The following is a 19660-nucleotide window of genomic DNA, read 5'->3' as shown; positions in this document are numbered from 1 at the left end:
ACATATAATCTTAAGTCAAATTATACTTTATTTTTAAATTTTACTTTATTTATGTAATTTTAAAGTCATTAACTTCAACCAGAGTTTTACCTTTAGTCAAAAACTAGGGTTAATAGTGCTTTAGTAGAATAGAAGTACAATCCTCAGTCAAATACTCGAGTTAATAGTGCTTTAGTTTAATCAAGCTATAATCTTGCTTATCAAAAAAAAAAAAATCAAGCTATAATCTTAAGTCAAATTATATTCTATTTTTAAATATTACTTTATTTATAAAAAATTTAAATCATTAACCTCAATTGGAGTTTAACCCTCAGTCAAATACTAGGATTAATAGTGTTTAAGTTAAATCGGAGTATAATCTTAAGTCAAATAGTAAGTTATTTTAAAATTTTATTTTATTTGAATAATTTTAAGTAATTAACTTCAACCGGGTTATAACTACCGGTCGAAAATCACAATCAACAGTGCTTCAGAATAATTTTACATAATTAAAGATGTTGCGGCTACTCTCTAATCGATTAAAATTATATATCTCATGTTGACGCTTATAAAAAAAATCTCATATTGACATTTAATTTATAACTAGTTAACAAACTCGTGCGAAGCATTCACACGGGTCTATTGACTTTTATTCGATATTTAAGTTTGTCATTATATTAAGGTATAAATTTATTTGAAATAAAATATTTAAAAAATTGTTATATAATATTGTTAAAATAGAAGTGAAATTATTGTGTTATTTTTATGCATAGATTCATATATACCATTTTTTTTTGTGACTAAATATATACTACTTTTTTTTTAACGAATATATTATTTTTGTTGTATTCATCTTATTCTTTCTATAATTTTTTCTATTGACTAAACTTTCTATAATTTTTTTATTATTTCTGTTTTGTTCATATTTTTATGCGTAAATTAATATATAATCTTCTTGTTGTATTTTTTTTTTTTTTTGAACCATTGTTGTATTTATTTTATTCTTTATATATTTGTGTTGTAGGTTGTTTTTTTTTGTAAAATTACAATGATTCAAAATTTGTAATATTATTAAAATGGATAAGAACAAATTAGTAAATTTGGTAATAGATTTATTCTTTAGGGAAATTTTATGCGTATAGATTGTTTTGTTTATATCTATGATATGTTTTATTATTTTTGGTTTACAATGAACTGGAGATCGAACCTACGACCGATAACATACTACTAGAGCTGTCAAAAAGGGTCGGGCTATTGGGCCGGCCCATTATCCCTATCCTTTTACACGGGCGGGGCTTCATATATAATTTTGGTCCTATTTTTATGCATAAATTCATATATAATTTTTTAAATTTTTTGTTGTTGTTTTATTGTTATTATTTGTGTTTTATTCCTATCTATACTGTTTTATTCCTATTTTTAAGCATATCATCTTTTTATATTTTTTTTAATTTTTTGTGTGCAATTACAACGCAAGATATAAAACTTGGAATATGTTTATTATAAGTCTATCATCTTTTTATTGTATTTATTTTATATTCTTTCTATATTTTTTTTTTTACTTAAATTACAATGGATGAATGAAAGATATAAAACTTGGATTTTTTTTTGTAGTAATAATAATAATATGACAAAAAACTTATTGGATTAGAATGAGATTATTTGTTAGAGATTTGTTTGTTTGTTTGATGACGATAAAGAGGAAGATATTGTTGTTTGGGAGATTATGTGAGAAAATATAGGGATACGAATTACCTTCTTGAAGATTTAGTTGAGAAATATAACTTAAATTTAGTAGAATATGTTTTTTTTTTTCAAAAAAAAAAATACTATGAAAATTTGTGGGCCAGCCCATCGGGCCATGTAGGCTTTTGCTTATCAGGCCGGGCTAAGCAGGTCGGGCCATGAAGTTATCGGGCCGGGCTAGGCCAACCCATTTATTTGTCCGGGCCCCTCCAGGCCGGCCCCTTTGACAGCTCTACATACTACCCTCACCACTAGACCAAACATTATGTTTTATTCATATTTTTAAGCATGTCATCTTTTTTATTGTATTTATATTATATTTTTTTTAAATAGTTTTATAAAATTTATATCGGTTAAAACATTATTGAGATGCGTAACATTTGATGTCAAACTAGTTGATGTCAACGAATCCCGACTTATTTATAATATGTTTTATTCCTATTTTTAAGCATATCACTTTTTTGTTGTATTGATCTTATATTCTTTATATATTTTTTTTTAGTAAAATTACAATATAAAACTTGAAACGTAGTTAAAATTATTAAGGATAAATTAGTAAAGTTGGTAGTAATTGATTTTATTATATTAGATGTAGATGGATAATTAAATTGCATAAACATTAAGCAATTAAATATTCCTTTTACCAATTTAAAATATTTTTTTAATCAATCAAATCAATCTTATAATTGAGACTTTTCGTTTTTATTTTTAATTTTTTTTCAAGAATAAAAAATGTGTTTTTAAAAAATATTTAATAAAAAGAAACCTTTAATTAATTTTCTTTATTAATCATAACAAAAAGGTTTCTTAAAAATTGTAACTTCAATTAATTGAGTTATTTGCCAATTTCTAAAGGTCTTGGGTTTGAAACCCTTGTTACGATTTTTTTTTCTTTCCTGTAGTTTGAAGGCTATTTAAAAAAAATTAATTCAAAAAATGTGGCAATAGGGAATCGATCGCAGGACATGGTAGCAATTGCCAAACAGGAGAACCGCTCGGCCAAGTGTACATATATTAATATTGTTTGCGGTATTTATTATATATACAACTGATAGAAATATTTAACATCACCTTCAACCTCCAGCCGGGTCACTCCGACCCGGTTTCAGACCCGCGATCCCAAGCTTTAACCCGACGATTTCAGGTCCATTTAAACATCGAAAATAACAATTAATTACCCAGAAGCATCACAAAAATCATTTACAATACATTTATGATTTTAATTTTGATTCAAATGGTCTAAAATAAAAAATCTAAAATCATATTTTTCAAAAGCTTGAAAACTACTCAGCAGTTATCCAAACGTTGTTGCATTTGATTTGTTGATGAAGTGGTATCGTATGTTCGTTCTTATTTCACAACTTTAAATCTAGATCTATTATAATAAACTCAAATGTATTAATTTTTGTAACTTTCTTTTACGTTTTTTCCATCAATAAGCTTAATTATTAGATCTACATCATGAACTTCCTTTAATATCAGATCCAATCAATCAGGATGAGGATGAAGAAATATTCTTTTGTTGGTGATGGAAGAAGACAAGGTTTTTTTTTTTTTTTTTTGGAATATGAATGGAAGAAGCCATTTGGACTTTTTTTTTTTGGTGATGAATGAAAGTTCAGAAGTTGTAAATCATGATGTTTGCATTAAAGAAAAGAAAAGAACGATATGATTTTGTGATATTTTGTTTTTTGATTTAACTTTAGTTGTAATTTTGTTTTAATTGATTTACAATCACAAATCACAATTAAAATTAAAAACAATTTAAACATTGAGGTAATTTTGAAATTTTTAATATGTCAGGGACTTAGTTGAAATATTAATAGATGTAAGGATACATGATAAGTACCATATATATTGTTGTACTATATAATTCAAAGTTAGTCAACACTTCATCTCATTGGTCAGATTTGGAATGTATCAAAACATTCCAAGTAAGGAATGTACCATAGAATTTTCCTTCAATTAATTAGCATAGCTGGCAGTTTTATTGTAGGACTAATCATAGGGATTTGTTAGCACAATTTTAGGAAAACAAGTTGTATATTTACTGATTGTTATGCAGAGAAATAAGCAGATGAGTGTGTTATCTAAAAAACACAACTCTTTATTTACTTCAATATATCTAAATAGTAAATACAATCCACTTTACATTCAACTCATTTTTACCTAAAATTAATTTTTTTTTCACCATAGAACGAAACATAAAGGAATTTAGGTTAATCCTAACTCCTAAGAGAAAAAAAAAACTCTTTAATTATCATATAAAATACACGTGGACTATGATATGACTTCATAAGTGCCACATAAGTTGGTCAAAGACATGATGATCCACATGAATGTCTGTTACTTTCGCCATCATCGCATAATTTCACAGTTTCAAACTAAGTTTCGTTTCCTAAAACATTTAAAAGCCTCAATTTCCACCAAACCTGAAAAATCTTTACTCAAAACACATAATTCTGAAGTTCACAAACGCAATGCTGATATAACGTTTCTGGGTCGCCGCGGCAAGTTCAAAGAAGCAAGGAAAGTGTTCGATGAAATGCCTCACCGAGACACTGTTTCTTATAACTCCATGATTACTGTTTATCTTAAGAATAAGGACTTATATGAAGCTGAAAAGATATTTAAAGCAATACCCCATAGAGACATTGTTGCTGAATCCGCAATGATTGATGGGTATGTGAAAGCTGGTCGCTTGAACGATGCTCGTAAGGTGTTTGATAATATGACTGAAAGAAATGTGTTTTCATGGACAAGTTTGATTTCTGGGTATTTTAGTAGTGGGAGAATTGAGGAAGCTTTGTGTTTGTTTGATAAAATGCCTGAGAAAAATGTGGTGTCGTGGACTACAATGGTTTTGGGTTTTGCTCGCAATGGGTTGATTGATCGTGCTAGGTGGTTTTTTGATCGTATGCCGGAAAAGAATACCGTAGCTTGGACAGCTATGGTCAAGTCGTATATTGATAGTGGTGAATTCAATGAGGCTTATAAGCTCTTCCTTGAAATGCCTAAAAGGAATGTTCGTTCTTGGAATGTCATGATCTCGGGTTGTTTGAGTGCCAATAGAGTTAATGAGGCTTTACATTTGTTTGAATCAATGCCGGAGAGGAATCATGTTTCGTGGACGGCTATGGTTTCGGGTTTGGCGCGAAATAAGATGATTGGGTCTGCGAGGAAGTATTTTGATCGCATGCCTTATAAAGACATTGCTGCTTGGGCTGCAATGATCGCAGCATATGTGGATGAGGAGCTAGTGGACGAAGCTCGCGAGATTTTCAACTCGATGCCCGAGAAGAATGTTGTGACTTGGAACACTATGATCAATGGTTATTCAAGGAATGGTGATTTAGGGGAAGCCTTAAGGCTCTTTGTTTTGATGCTCAGATCTTGCATTAGACCCAATGAAACCACAATGACCAGTGTAATCACTTCCTGTGATGGCATGGCGGAGATCATTCAAGCTCATGCTATGGCCATATCTCTAGGGTTTGAGCAAGACATTTGGCTTGCAAATTCTCTTATTACTTTGTATTCCAAAAGTGGGGATCTTTGCTCTTCTATACTTGTTTTTGAGCTACTAAAATCAAAAGATTTAGTGTCATGGACTGCAATGATAGTAGCCTACGCAAATCATGGACACGGTCATCATGCATTGCAGGTATTTGCGCGAATGCTAGTATCAGGAACCAAGCCAGACGAAGTCACCTTCGTGGGACTATTGTCGGCTTGTAGTCATGCTGGTCTTGTCAACCAAGGTAGAAGAGTGTTTGTATCAATTAAGGGTACTTATAATTTAAATCCTAAGGCGGAACACTATTCCTGCCTTGTAGACATTCTAGGTCGAGCAGGGCTTGTGAACGAAGCCGTGGATGTAGTTTCTTCTATCCCTCCTTCTGAGAGGGATGAAGCTGTTCTTGTAGCATTGCTTGGTGCATGCAAACTTCATGGGGATAGTATAGTAGCAAATTCCATAGGTGAGAAGCTATTAGAGTTAGAATCATATAGTTCTGGCGGATATGTACTACTAGCTAATACATATGCTGCAGAAGGGCAATGGGATGAGTTTGCACAAGTTAGGAAAAGAATGAGAGAGATGAATGTGAAGAAAATTCCTGGATATAGTCAAATACAAGTAAATGGGAAAAATCATACATTTTTTGTTGGGGAGAGATCTCATCCCCAAGTTGAAGAAATTTACAGATTGTTGAAACTAAATCTTCAACCTCTGATGAAGGAAATGTGTTTTAGTACAGGAGAGAACTTATTGCTTATAGATTAATTACCAATAATTTAAGACTAACCATAGTTATTTTATATATCTCCCCAAACAAGTGTACATTTAATAGTGGATTACTATGAATACCATTACTACATGAGGGTGTTTTGGGAATGGAGGAAGACTCTTGTTTTTGGAAGAGAGAACTGTGAAAAGTTTAAAAGTGAAAGTGTTACTTACCGTTAAGTTACAAAGTCCAAATAAATTTCAAATGAACAAATGATTTACCATTCCATTCTAATCATGGAATTTCTAAAAGTTGCAAGGTATCACTATTTCTTTCTTTTATCTTTATCTTTATCACTTTATGTTGTGGTCCAAGTAGGCACAAAAAAAATTCAGAAGTGACCATCATAACTAAAAAATCTAATGACATTATGATTAATAGACTATCAAAAAGTGAGGATTTCATTGTGTCAAAACAATTAGAAAATGCCAAAACTGTGACTCTTAAACAACCACCATGAAATCAGGCGCTTGTATTAAGGAAGGACTATTCATTGACTAAAAAAGAAGATAAGGACAAAGACGGCAACATGTTATGATATCAAAAAAGTTTAGCCGAGTTGGGTCTCGAGAGCTTACCAGGTCGAGTGCAAGCTTCAAGGTTCAGAGAACGTTGACAAGACAAAGACAGCAACATGTTATGAACTTTATGATATCAAAAAAGTTTAGCTGAGTTGGATCCCGAGAGCTTATCAGGTCTAGTGCAAGTTTCAAGGTTCAGAGAACGTTGACAGATGTATTTAGTACTATTTACATATTACATGCAATGAAGTTATACTAATAACGAGACGTGAATTGACATCCTCGCAAAATATGAGTTAATTTCTTATCAATTGGATCAACTCGTTAGAAGACACGATATTGAAATAAGATTAGAGACAAACATATAATGCATATAATAATATAAGTTCAACTCCCTTATAAAACATGGATTTGACCAGGTCAAATCAACCTATAGAAGCAAGAAAACAAAACACATTTCATCTTTGTAGCCTAGCAAGCAACAAGTTTCTGGGGACACAAGGAAACTTTCCCCTTTTCCTTCTTTTGATAAGCAAGAGGATTACCAAGTAATTTCTCATATGTCATTTCACAAAGAAGAGATTCCCTAAGTTCTCACTACTGTCATTATTTTCCTTTGGTGCATCTATCATTTTCTAGCTCTATTAGTACAACTTGCTTTCAAGAAAAATATCCACTTTTGATATTTTGATAAGCTAATTGAATTTGGAAAGTTTCAAATTTGAATCATGTTCAAGAACTTATCTAAAATTTTGACAGATCTTTTACTTTAAGTCATCTTTAGCATAAGCTCGTGAAAGTTTAGTGTCTTCGGACAAACAACATAGTTTTATTTCTTTATGGGTTGGTGAATTTTAGTTTACTCCTCTTTAATTTTCTTTCTGCAATTTTAATATGTAATGTGAAGATTTAATCCTTTTAGTTCTCATTGAATACGCTGACTTGTGCCCGGACATGAATAATCACATGATATGTTTAATGAAAGGGGTAAACCAAAATTCACTAAAATAACATTATATGGAACAAAATACTATTTAACACGGATAGTCATATTATTTTCAGAAGCTCTTTTAAGTACTAAGTGATTACAAATCAAGTTATAATTTTTTTCAAACACTGACTTCTTTTTTTTTTAGTTTTTAACCTCTGATTCTCAGGGTAAGGGGGTCGTAATCCAAAGTTTGATCGCGAGGTAAGTAAAGTTTGACCAATAATTATTTTCACCAAGAATAGTACTCAAGTTCTCCCGGACGATTCATCATAGGAGAAGCTTATTAACCATTTGAGTTCACACTATCATACAATATTCTTTTATTATACAATTACCTTAACTATATCTCGACAAATAATTCAAGGTGTGGAACAATTTTTTTACCATATTTTACTTGATGAATTTCAAATTATCAGAATCTCGTTCCCCAAATATTAAAGGGTTAACCAAATAACCAACAATAAATTAGTCCAAGTGGTAAGGGTTTTGGTCCCCTTAAGCATGTGGCCAGGGGTTCGTTTTCTTGCTCATGCGTATGGAAAAAATTCGATTGGGAGGGGAGAATTCACTTTGTGTACCCCACAAGTTCCCTGACGAAGATTAGTCATCATCGCTAACGGCGGTGGAAACTTGGTGCCATGATAAATTAGTCAGATTGTGCATGTCTATATGCTTAATCATTAACACTGAATCTATACATTAAAAATAGCATATTGTATGGTGATTGAAAACCTTGAACAACTCATGTAGACATCAAATTAAAGATTATTTGCTCTCTATCATTTGTCTGCTTGTTATATGTCTAGGTTGAAACATGTGAACGAAAGGTTCCTCTACCTAAATATTCCAATTAACTCATGGACAAGAAAAATTAATTTGATAATGTTGTTTCATGGACAAAAAATTTGCTAAATTCATGGTATATGTTCTTGCTAATTAATCAAAATCATTTTTCCTAGACCTAGTGTGATGATTTCTTAATTGCTTGCTTAAATTGTGACCTACTTTGCATTATTAGTTAACTAGAATAATCCAATAATTAGGTGAAGATTGTGATTTCAGAACCCTTCTAAATCCTTCTATTATGTTGAATTTTGTCTTCAGGTGCCGCATTCAGGAATCTATTTCTTAAATTTATTGTAGTTTATTTTGGGAAGTGTTACTTTATTTATTTTGCTTAATTTTGGATGCTTTTTTATTTTCTTTGAAAGTAACACATCTATTCAATACCATTTATAATAATATCACCAATATGTTAGATTAAAGAAGAGTAATAAATCGTTAGTTGGTTTAGTGGTGATTAGCGTTGAACTTGGTAGGAAAGACCACCGTTCAATCCTCCACAACTGCAATTGGGAGGAGGTTGGAACAACTTGATGTCAGAACTAACCTCCGAACCAGATTAAACCGGTGGTGAACGGAAAAAAAAAACTTTTAAGAAGAGTAACAAAATCATACCACACTTTTAAAACAGTTAATTTAAAGCTTATCATATAAACTAAAATATTGGACTCAAGTGGTTAACAAACTCTCTTTATAACGAATTATTTGGGAGAATTTGAGTTCGATTACTGGTAAAAAAAAAAATTAACTAAATTTTATTTACCTTACGATCAAACTCTAGGTTACCGGACTTCATTCCCTTAAAAACCAGAATGAGCTTTACAAAACTTAGGTTCGACCTATGTGCGCATAACAATGTAATAAATTTTTACACTTAAAATGCATATCAGTTGCAATTTATTTATTTTGAAAATTTAGTGAATGGTTATAGAATTCAAATTTCATATGAGGATATAGGTCACTCATAACCTAACCTAATATGTCTCGTTCCAAAAAGAAAAGAAAAAAAACCTAACATAATATGTAGGTAATTTGGGCCCCTCTTTCTTTAATTTAGGACAACAAAAAGATAAATATAAAGGAAAGAAATAAATAAATATAAGAGAAGAAGCAAAGAAAATTTGATGGTCAAGGGCAAGAGTACATTCAATTTAAGACTTCTATTTTGGGTTCAATCATCTATAGGACTACTTATCCTTTTTCAGTTCAAAGGGAAGGAAAAGAAAGCAATAAGCTCACAAAAGCACATACTACACAGAATAATTCACTTTTGAGTTGCCTCACTTATCTTTAATTTTTCACTCACAATATGCCTTACATATGATCACATAAATTATTCTTCTTTTTTTCACTTTACTATTTCATAATATAGAAAATTCAAACTATATCATGACCATACTATAGTGAATCAAATGCCTCACTCAAAATTGAACAAAGCTCTTTCAAATATGAGCTCAAGATTTAGTTGATGAGAAAATTAAGAGTTGATAACACATCTATGATTTGTTATAAATACTAAATAGTAGTATAGATTATTTATTTCTAAAATTCAAAGGAATTTCTTCTTAAAAAAATTCAAAAGAATTTAATCAAGAAAAACACAAAATTCCTTATTTAAACTTACGAACACAAAGTTAAAATTCCATGCAAAATAAAGTAGTTTTTTTAAAAAAAATATATATAAAAATAATATTGGAATATAGGTTTTGCCCTCTTTTATACCAAAAATAATAAATTGAAAGGTTAATGAAAATTAATTTCAAATATGCATTTTTTTTTATAAGTTATAACATATTTTTGGCCAAATATGCATTTTTTATAACATTTTGGCTACGTGCATGTCATAGAAAAAAAGTCTTAATTTTGCTAGCCATATTTAATGAAGTCTCATATACTCAATCATGTTTTTACTATCCACAAAATTCGATTGAAGTTGTAACTTATTTAAGAAATTCAAACTCAGATTCCCTTGAATAAACATAATATGTTGTTTTTCAAAACTAGATTACTATTGATCTAATTAACTAAGTATTCCAAATTTTTCCACAAATAAAAGTTAATTTGATAACTAACCCAAAATATGTATTGGTTATAAAGGGAGTAAGGACAAAGATAAAGAGATCTATACGTTTGGCCATAGTAAGTCATGTGTTTTATTTATGTTTTTTGACAAAGTCATGTGTTTATTTTATGAAGAGAAAATGGAACAAAGGCAGTGTAAGAAAAGCATCATAGCCAAACCCACTTGTCTCTCTATGCTTTGGGGGCTACCTTTGGGTTTTGCATATAACATGCATCTTCTTCTATTCTTGGTTTTTTCTTTGCGGACGGCGAAGTGACAATAACTACTGAAACATACACATAACATAATTGTAAAATTTTGTGTTTGAAATTGAACAGTAATTTAATAATATCGACATTGTCAGCTAAATTAGGCCTTATGAACTATAACATACATTTTTATTTATTTTATTTTTGTTTCTTCCTTGTTATTTATTTTTATTAATTAATTAACTAAAAGGAAAAGAGCTAAAGAGGAGAAGCTATCATAGATTGATTACTAAACTTTTTAAATTCAAAATAAAACGGTCATTTCCCCACCTCTTGGAACACCCTTTTGAACCTTTTGACTTTTTTTCTTTTTCTTTATTCCTCATTTTTTTTCCCTCTCTCTTATACTTTTGGTTATCATTTCATTTTCAATCCTTCAACAAAATAAATATAATTTTCATTGTTGTGATGAATGAGAAAATGAAGAAAATAAGTATGCAAATGTGCATACTAGTGGTCCTTATTCCTTGTGCAGAAGGTGGGGTTGAATACTTGGAAATCTAAGGGAAGCTCATCATCATTATATATCATCATTAAATATATATATTGATTATTAAATCTATCTAGATTTATGGGTAAATAAAAAAAATTATCTTTTAAAAAATTAGTGTATGCATTTTTATTTTGTGTTAACCGTGTTTGATTTTTAAAAGTGTTTTAATAATTTGGAATTCGACTAAGAAATAAGTACTATTTAATAAAAAAAAGTTATTTTATTTAAGAATAAAATTTATATTCTCTCGAATGATTTATTTTTAAAGAGGATTTATTAACCACTTAAATTAAATAAGTTAATTTACCATTATTAATTTATTATATCCATTGCACTTGATACATAATTGTTTCAAATAAACATATATATATGAATGGGAGAAGGAGAAAAATGGAGGAAAATAAGTGTGGTCCAAAGTGGAGGGATCACACTATTGCTGTAAGCAACTAATATTTGACAATGTTTGGGTGTGGGATGGTCCCATAATATCATTGTCTTTGGAAAGGTCCACATTGGTCCTTACACTCTCTTCCTCCCTCCTCATTTCATGATCCTGAGCCCTATAATTTTATTTCTTCTTATTATTATATATATTAGCATTTTACATAGAAATAAACAATATTGATTTTGATGCTGTGGACTAATTAAAATTTACCATGCCCAATTGCCCATTGAATGTTGAATGTGATACTCACAAGAATAGGGAAGTATGTATATGACTTAAAAATAGAAAACTTCCTAGCTGAACTTTCAAGAGAAAACAATCAAATTATAATCCCAAATATAACATTTGTTTTCAATAAGCAAGTCAAATAATTTTTGTGGAGGAACTGTTTCGGTCGACACTTTAGTTGATAAGGTGAAATTTTCATCTTGAAAGTGGTTTATGGATAAGAATCACGAGTCTCTCTGCTCCTTCCTTCTATAAGTGGGAGATGCAACCTATCTTGTACTGGAGTTAATAGAGATTAGTGGGGTGTTGGGTCCTATTTTTCTCGGACTCGTGGGTGGCTTTTTCCTCGCTGTACTTCTTTTCGGCCTTTTTTGTTTTTGGGAAGGAATTTAAATTTTTCTTAGTAATTCAAAATCCAATTACAAATATAGATTTTGAGTACCTCCGAAGGCTCCGATTGATTCAACCTTAACTAAACTTACAACAACCAACCACCATGTAGTAACAAAATTGGACCGATATGTTCATTAGAGTCTAGCTATGTTTACATTTATAGTTAATTCGACAAAACTACAATAAACCACGGTAATTTTATTATAATACTTTAAAATTTGAATGAATCTATCGACTAATCAAAAACATTGTAGCTAGGATTTGGAGGTTCTTGTAGAATTGAGTTTGGAAGACATAATCGATTTCGGAAAAGTGAACCAAACATATTGCAAAGCTGAGAAATCACGATAGAGGCTTCAAAATGTAGTCTATGTGTTACCAACAGTCACATAATCTTAAATATGTACAAAATATAAAAGGGCAACAGATAATTTTCTATTAAATATTATTTATTTCTCCACTAAATTATAAATTATCGGAACCTTTAGAATCTTGTGAAACTAATTATTAGTTGGTTCAACGATGATTGACGTTAAATTTAGTTGGTAGAACTACGGTTTGATCTCCGCAACTACGACTGAAGAGAACTGAAACCACTATTAAAACTGATCCCAAATTAGATTAAACCGGTGATAAAAAGCTTAAAAAAGAATCTTGTGAAAACCAAAGAGTGAACACAAAAATAACTTGGATGGTAATAATGTATATTTGTGACAGTGGTTTGAAAGCATATGAATGTAAAATGTACTTGCCTTATATATAAGCGTGTGTGGTGTTTGATGAACAAAGAAAAAGAACACAATAACAACAATAATACTCACTTTAAAAAGTAGTAACACCAACGATGGTAACACAACCTGCTCATTACTGATTTCTGCAGACCCCTTTGTCTCCTCTCTCTCTCTCTCTCTCTCACACACGTACACTCTCTCCTCTCTCTCTCTCTCTCTCTCTCTCTCTCTCTCTCTCAACAAATACAAAACCCTCTCATTCCCAAACTCAAAGGGTCACTCACACACACAAACTAGAGAGAGAATGAGAGAAAGTTCAAGAGGAAGAAGAACAACATCATCAAAGCTAAGAGAAGTAGCAAAGAAAGTTGTTGTTGTTGCAACTTCATATGCATGTGGTTCATTCTCAAGAACAAAATCAATGGTGGATCCAGTTACCACCATTGATACTTCTTGTAACCTATCTACTAATGTATGTACACACTTTCACTTTCCTTCAATAAAAATGCATTTTTTACTTCTTGGGTTTTTACCATTTTGCAAAAAGTTTCAATTTTTACCTGCATTTTAGGATTATCTTCAATTTTTCTAAATTGGGTTTTCATCTCTTAGAAATTTGAGTTCATGTGTAATAAATTCTCATTTTGTCTACGAACAATAAAAGCCTATAATCCATTATGTTCAATGTTCAAAATTTCCCTTTTTTTTTCTTTCTAATAGTATTTTTGTTTTAGTGATTATAGTGGTTAGAGGGTTAATGTTGAATTTAATGTGGCTATCCTATTAGTACTGTGATTATGTTTTTCAATTTCTGATGAAGTCAATTTCTAATTTACTATATGAGGTATTTTGTGACAAAAGAATGTGACATTTACTTTGGCTTTTAACTTATTTTTTGCAGATCTCAAATTCCTCATTTGTGTCTCCATCTACAACAAAAAATTTCTCAGGGGAGATAATAGAAGAAACTGATTCAAGTATAATCACTAATAACATCAACAACAATGAGCTTCATAATAAGGTAATTGACTTGTTGTAATTACTTCAAAGTTAAACCACCATAAGTGCTTTTTTATTTTGTATTAATATTTTCAGCAAATTTACAAGTTTAGGATTAAAGACAATTTCACTGTTAAAAGTATTTCTTGACTTTTTTCACATTTTGGTAATCTATTCTTTTTTGGTTTCCTATCTTTGATTTCTTTTATTAGCTACTTCAGAATCCAATGTGCCTCAATGATTGGCCTTATTGGAAGGTCTTTGCTTTTTCACTTGGAACTTTTTTTTCAATGTGATACTTAATTTTTCTTTTTGGCAACATGGTGTTTATCGCCGCCAACCTTTATATTATGGGAAAATGCGGCTGATGCATTCGAAATTGCAGTTGTGATGCCGTGCGGAGACTTCAAAATATCAAAATCCATTATTTTGCGGTTGCAAACCACAGGCAACACAAAGTTAAATCAATTATTTTGGTAGTTAGCCTATGTTTGGTATCATGGTGGATACGCCAGAACATACCCACAGTGATGCCAAACATAGGCTTATACTTGTTTAGAACTTCAAAGTAGGGAATAGAGGATACTGGCATGTGAATAAGCCAGCACATGAAGCATAAGTGAAGCCAAGAATCAATTCACTATTAATGAAGACCCCACATTAGGAAGTTTCATCTTCCACAACATGCATGACCTTACTTTTCCTTCTATTTTTGTGAAAACCTTTCTGAAAAAATTAAGGAGTTATGTACATGTTCAGTAGCTTCCTAATGAAGGGAGTGAACTTTTGTGAAACACACTATCTATTGTCACTTTAGTGTGGAATTGGAATCTCATTTTAAATGTCCATAAAGTTTAATTGCATCTTCTCCTACTTCAATCGATTCCTACTTCAATCGATTGGTTAAGATTGATTAACGGTCTTTTTGGATTGACTTATTTGAACTTATCTATTGACATAAGTGCTTGTGAGACTGATTAGGAGAGCTTATGCAAACAACTTACGACTTATCTATCAATTGTTTTCCGCTTATTTTCAATAAATCTCAAGAATAGCTTATGAAATAGTTTCATTTTATTTTATCTTCTGTGATAGAAATACCTTATACATAAGCACTTATACGATACATGCTTATGCAATTAGCGCTTAGTTATGCTATTTATCCAAACATGACCTAAATCATTAATTTATATACGATATATGTTATTTATTCAATATACTTGACTCTTCTGCTTTGTGTAACTTTGCAGGGTTTGTGTGCTATATGCTTAGATCCTTTGAGTTACCACAGCAAGGGAAGCAGTCCAGGCCAAGCTATATTCACTGCTCAGTGTTCTCATGCATTTCATTTTGCCTGCATCTCTTCCAACGTCCGTCACGGTAGTGTCACCTGTCCCATTTGCCGCGCCCATTGGACTCAACTCCCTCGCAACCTTAACAACACACTTTCTGGTTCTTTTGCTTCAAGTAACCAAAGTGATCCCATTCTAAGAATCCTTGATGATTCTATTGCCACCTTCCGTGTTCATCGCCGATCTGTTCTGCGTACTGCTCGATATGATGATGATGATCCTGTTGAGCCTAATGACTCACCCGACACTCCCAAGCTATGTTTCTCTCTCGAACCTATTCCACGTAATGCACCAACTAGTTTCCATTCCGCTTTGCAAGTGACCAATCATGCCTCATGTCCTTGTAGCTCCTCATCAATGTTACATTCTCCACCTATGCAAACGCCTTATATCATGTGTCCCTCCTCCAATAGAGCTTATCTCTCTGTAAAACCCGCACACGAGCGAGCAACCGACTTAGTCCTAGTTGCTAGTCCCAATGGACCACACCTAAGGCTTCTCAAACAAGCTATGGCTCTTGTGGTTTTCTCTCTCAGACATATCGACCGTCTAGCCATTGTCACATACTCCTCAGCCGCAGCTCGTGTCTTCCCATTAAGACGAATGACAACATACGGAAAACGCACTGCCCTTCAAGTTATCGACCGTTTGTTTTACATGGGACAAGCTGATCCAGTCGAAGGGTTGAAGAAAGGCATTAAAATACTTGAAGACCGATTGCACAAGAACCCCGAGTCCTGTATCCTGCACCTATCAGACAACCCTACAAGACCATACCACGCTATATGCATGGAATTACCATCTACACCAATTCATAGATTTCACGTAGGATTTGGCTTCGGAACTTCAAGCGGATTCGTCATGCAAGAGTTTGAGGAGTTTTTAGCCAAAATGTTAGGAGGCATTGTTAGGGAAATCCAACTAAGAATATGCGGGGCAGGCGAGGAAGCCGGAAATGGAAGAGTGATAAGAATCGGAGAGATAAGAGGCGGAGAAGAAAGAAGAATTGTATTAGACTTAGGTGATTGTAGTCATGTGTATGTAGAATATAGTTACATTGAAGGTGAAATTGATGAGTGTGTTAGAAGAACAGGAGAAAGTGTTGTTGGTCTTGCAGATGAACATAAATGTGATGATGTTTCAGAAAATGGTGAAGATAGTGAGAGTGAGAGAGATATGATGAACACTACAAACATAGGTGGTAGGAATAGTAGTGTTGAAAGTTGGGATTTTCATGATCCTTATATGGCTAGAAGATGGGCTAAGTATTTGCATGGTTATAGACTTTGAAATTCCAACCAATGTATTCATTTATGTGAAGCTATTATGTTCTTTCCACTAGTCATATTTTTTGTAGTAGAATTGGAAAAGATTATACATCTCACACAAGATTATTTCTTCACGCCACTCAAAAGAATGTTTTAGTGAAGGTTTAATTTGGTTTAATGTGTGTTTGGATTTGTGTTTAGTCACTGTGATTTTGTAGAAGTTACACTTAATCTTTGCTACTTTTGGTTGGCATGTGATGCACAAGACTACAAGAGAAATACTCAATCCTAGTATTTCAAAATCGTTTGGGGGGTATGACTAGTATTTCAATGTCACCGTGTGGTAAGAGTGTCGCAACTTATTTTGTGGTAAGTAGTTGGGCTACTTTGACCAGACATGACAACAAAAATTCTCGCCCCCCTCCTCCTCCTCCTCCTCCTCCTCCTCCCCCTCCCAAAGACTCTTTTTTCTCCCCCAAATTTCCATTTTTGTCGAAATTTTCCTAGTTCAAATATTATTTTTAACAGCAAAAAATACATTATGAAGTTTTAATGCATAGCAGCGCAAAAATTCACGAAAAAAAAACAGAGAGTTGGGGTGGGGGTGGGCGTGGGCGTGATGCGATTCGTTTTATAGAGGTGTCTCAACAATTTTTGGATAAACTTTGATAGTATTTAAGGGTGTGTTTGGTAAGTCCAATAAGCTAGCTTATAGCTTATTAGACTAACTTATAAGCTTGTTTGAAAAAAATAAAAGTATTTGGTAAAAAGCTTTTCTCACGAGCTTATAGTTTTTTTTAAGATGCTATTTCAAGTAGCGTTTGAGCTTATAACTTATAGCTTTTTACAGTTTTTTTCATTTTTAACCTTTAATTTAATTTTATTATTTTTTATAAAATAAAAAACTACCCACTAAAACAAAAACTACCCACTACATATAAATGTCCTTTTATGTCTTTTTATATTTATCAATCATTTAAAAAGTTAATGTTACCAAAAACTTTAATTTCAATAAGCTAGCTTTTCAGCTATCAGCTATAAGCTAGCTTTTCAGCTATCAGCTAGTTTATCATCTATAAGCTAGCTTATAGCTGTATTTTACCAAACAGAGCCTAAGTCTAATTAAATTTTACAAAAGTTGCTCAAAAAAAAAAAATCAATTTTAAAAAATCAATTATCTCTACTTATAAACTTATGTCTAGATATTAACACATCCAATATAAGACGCTTAACACATGTATATCTGATGTTCTTATTTATAGATTATTGGATCATAAGAGGTGTTCGAAGGATCATCATATTGATCTAGAAGTGTTTAATTGTGTTCGAAAAAGTATTAAAAGTTTAAACTACATAATTTAGTTTAAGTGTTGAAATTTTTATAAAACATAATGTTATTTAAATTATATGTATTTTGGGTTTTTTAAAAAAGTTATGCATGTCATGTGTGCATTGTATTTATTTGCATGCTGCATGTATTTTTAAAATGTGTGAAGTTGTTGATCTTAACCGTTGATCAGAACAGGTAGATGGCCAGCTGACAGTCCGTTTAGCAGGTGGTTGACGGCGGGTCGAGCAGCTGATTCACGGAGGGGGATTGTACCTGCAGGTGCTCCGATGCCAAAGTCAGAGAGGGAAAGAGAGCATAGAGATACAAGAGAGAGAAAGTAATTGAGTGAATGAATAGTATTACCTTACTCTCTTGTATAGGAGAGCTTATATAGCCCCCAGCTCTTGGCCAAATGTTCTCTTATTGGGTTGGATCAGTTCAGGCCCAATAAGATTGACTGCCAAGATATTATCCTTAGATAGTGGGTAGAGCAGTAATCTACTCTTATCTTGGTGAAGAGGTTCCACCATATTCTGCTGACATGGATGTGGTGGGGCAAGCCATGTTGGAATAAGAGGATGTGATGCTGGACTAGTTCTAGTCTAGTCCAGACACAGTTGTAAATGATAAAAAATAGTAAAGAAATAGAGATAAATTAGATTGAATGAATATACACAATAATTATTTTGCAGTTCAAATAATAAAGATAATTAGAGTTAATACTGAAAATTTAGCTATGGCAACTTGGAAAAGAGTGACAAATTTCGTGTTTTGTTGTATCCTCCACCGTCATCACCACACATGCATGGGTGGGTTGGGGGTGGCAGAAACGAAAGGAGTTGGGTAGTGTTGCTGTTTTGAGTGTGACCTGCTCGTGGTGGTTCCTTATTCTTTTTGGATACAGAGTGCTTCATATTTTATATTTTCTCTCGTGGTAAATATCGTTAAGAAACATGACATTCATACAAAAATAAAGAGAAAATTAGTAAATTCTTGTAATAATGGTAATGAATAAAATTATAAATGAGAAAGTTAGGTACAAATGACTATTATAAATCTTATTTATAAGTTAACTAACTAGTAACTAGAATAACTAACTTTTATAGGTTAAATATCTAATAACTAAAGTAACTAACTATATCTTTAATAAATATTTTATTTTTAAATTTATTAAATTACATCAGTTATTTAATTGAATAATTATTTATAATTAAGGTGAGAAGTATCCTTCAATGATTGCAAGATTGAAATATGAAGGGCTGTTATTATGACTCTAAGAGGACTGATTTCAAATCCATTATTATCGGTAAAAATAATATGAGAATTTCTTTGTCACCTCTATTATATCCTACCAATTTTATTTTTTTTTATAATGTCGGTTGCTTAAGTAATATTCTCTTCGGTCCAATATATAAGAGAAAGTATATTTTTTAGATTCATTAAGAATCTAATGTATCTGATTCATAATATGGTCTAGATACATTAGATTTTTAATGAATTTAAAAACTAAACTTTCTCTTATATATAGGACCGGAGGGAGTGAGTAGATAACATTAATTTATTATTTTTATAATGCCCACTAGTTTGATTTAGATCTACACCTTTCAAGTTTTTTTATTTTATTTCTAATAATGACCTCCGTCCTATTTTATAAGATTTTCTTTGACTAAATACATTATTCATATGTCTTGTTTTGACCATATTTTTCTACAAGTATATAT

The 19660-nt window shown here is 31.7% G+C and overlaps 2 protein-coding genes across 2 annotated transcripts; both read left to right on the top strand.

Annotated features, from left to right (window-relative positions):
* Positions 1-3893: 3893 nt before the first annotated feature.
* Positions 3894-6176, top strand: LOC123898273 (pentatricopeptide repeat-containing protein At1g09410, mitochondrial-like). Its single transcript, XM_045949187.1, has one exon. The coding sequence runs from the start codon at positions 4049-4051 to the stop codon at positions 6008-6010; it is 1962 nt and encodes a 653-aa protein (XP_045805143.1). The 5' UTR covers positions 3894-4048; the 3' UTR covers positions 6011-6176.
* Positions 6177-13046: 6870 nt separating this feature from the next.
* On the top strand, positions 13047-16686 carry LOC123899129 (probable E3 ubiquitin-protein ligase WAVH2). The gene is made up of 3 exons (XM_045950195.1): positions 13047-13462; positions 13892-14011; positions 15240-16686. Exons 1-3 carry the CDS (start codon positions 13295-13297, stop codon positions 16629-16631), a joined length of 1680 nt encoding a protein of 559 aa, XP_045806151.1. The 5' UTR covers positions 13047-13294; the 3' UTR covers positions 16632-16686.
* Positions 16687-19660: the final 2974 nt, after the last annotated feature.

Source organism: Trifolium pratense, linkage group LG7 (genome assembly GCF_020283565.1).
Source record: "Trifolium pratense cultivar HEN17-A07 linkage group LG7, ARS_RC_1.1, whole genome shotgun sequence".
NCBI lineage: Eukaryota > Viridiplantae > Streptophyta > Magnoliopsida > Fabales > Fabaceae > Trifolium > Trifolium pratense.
This window is presented reverse-complemented; position numbering and strand designations above follow the sequence as displayed.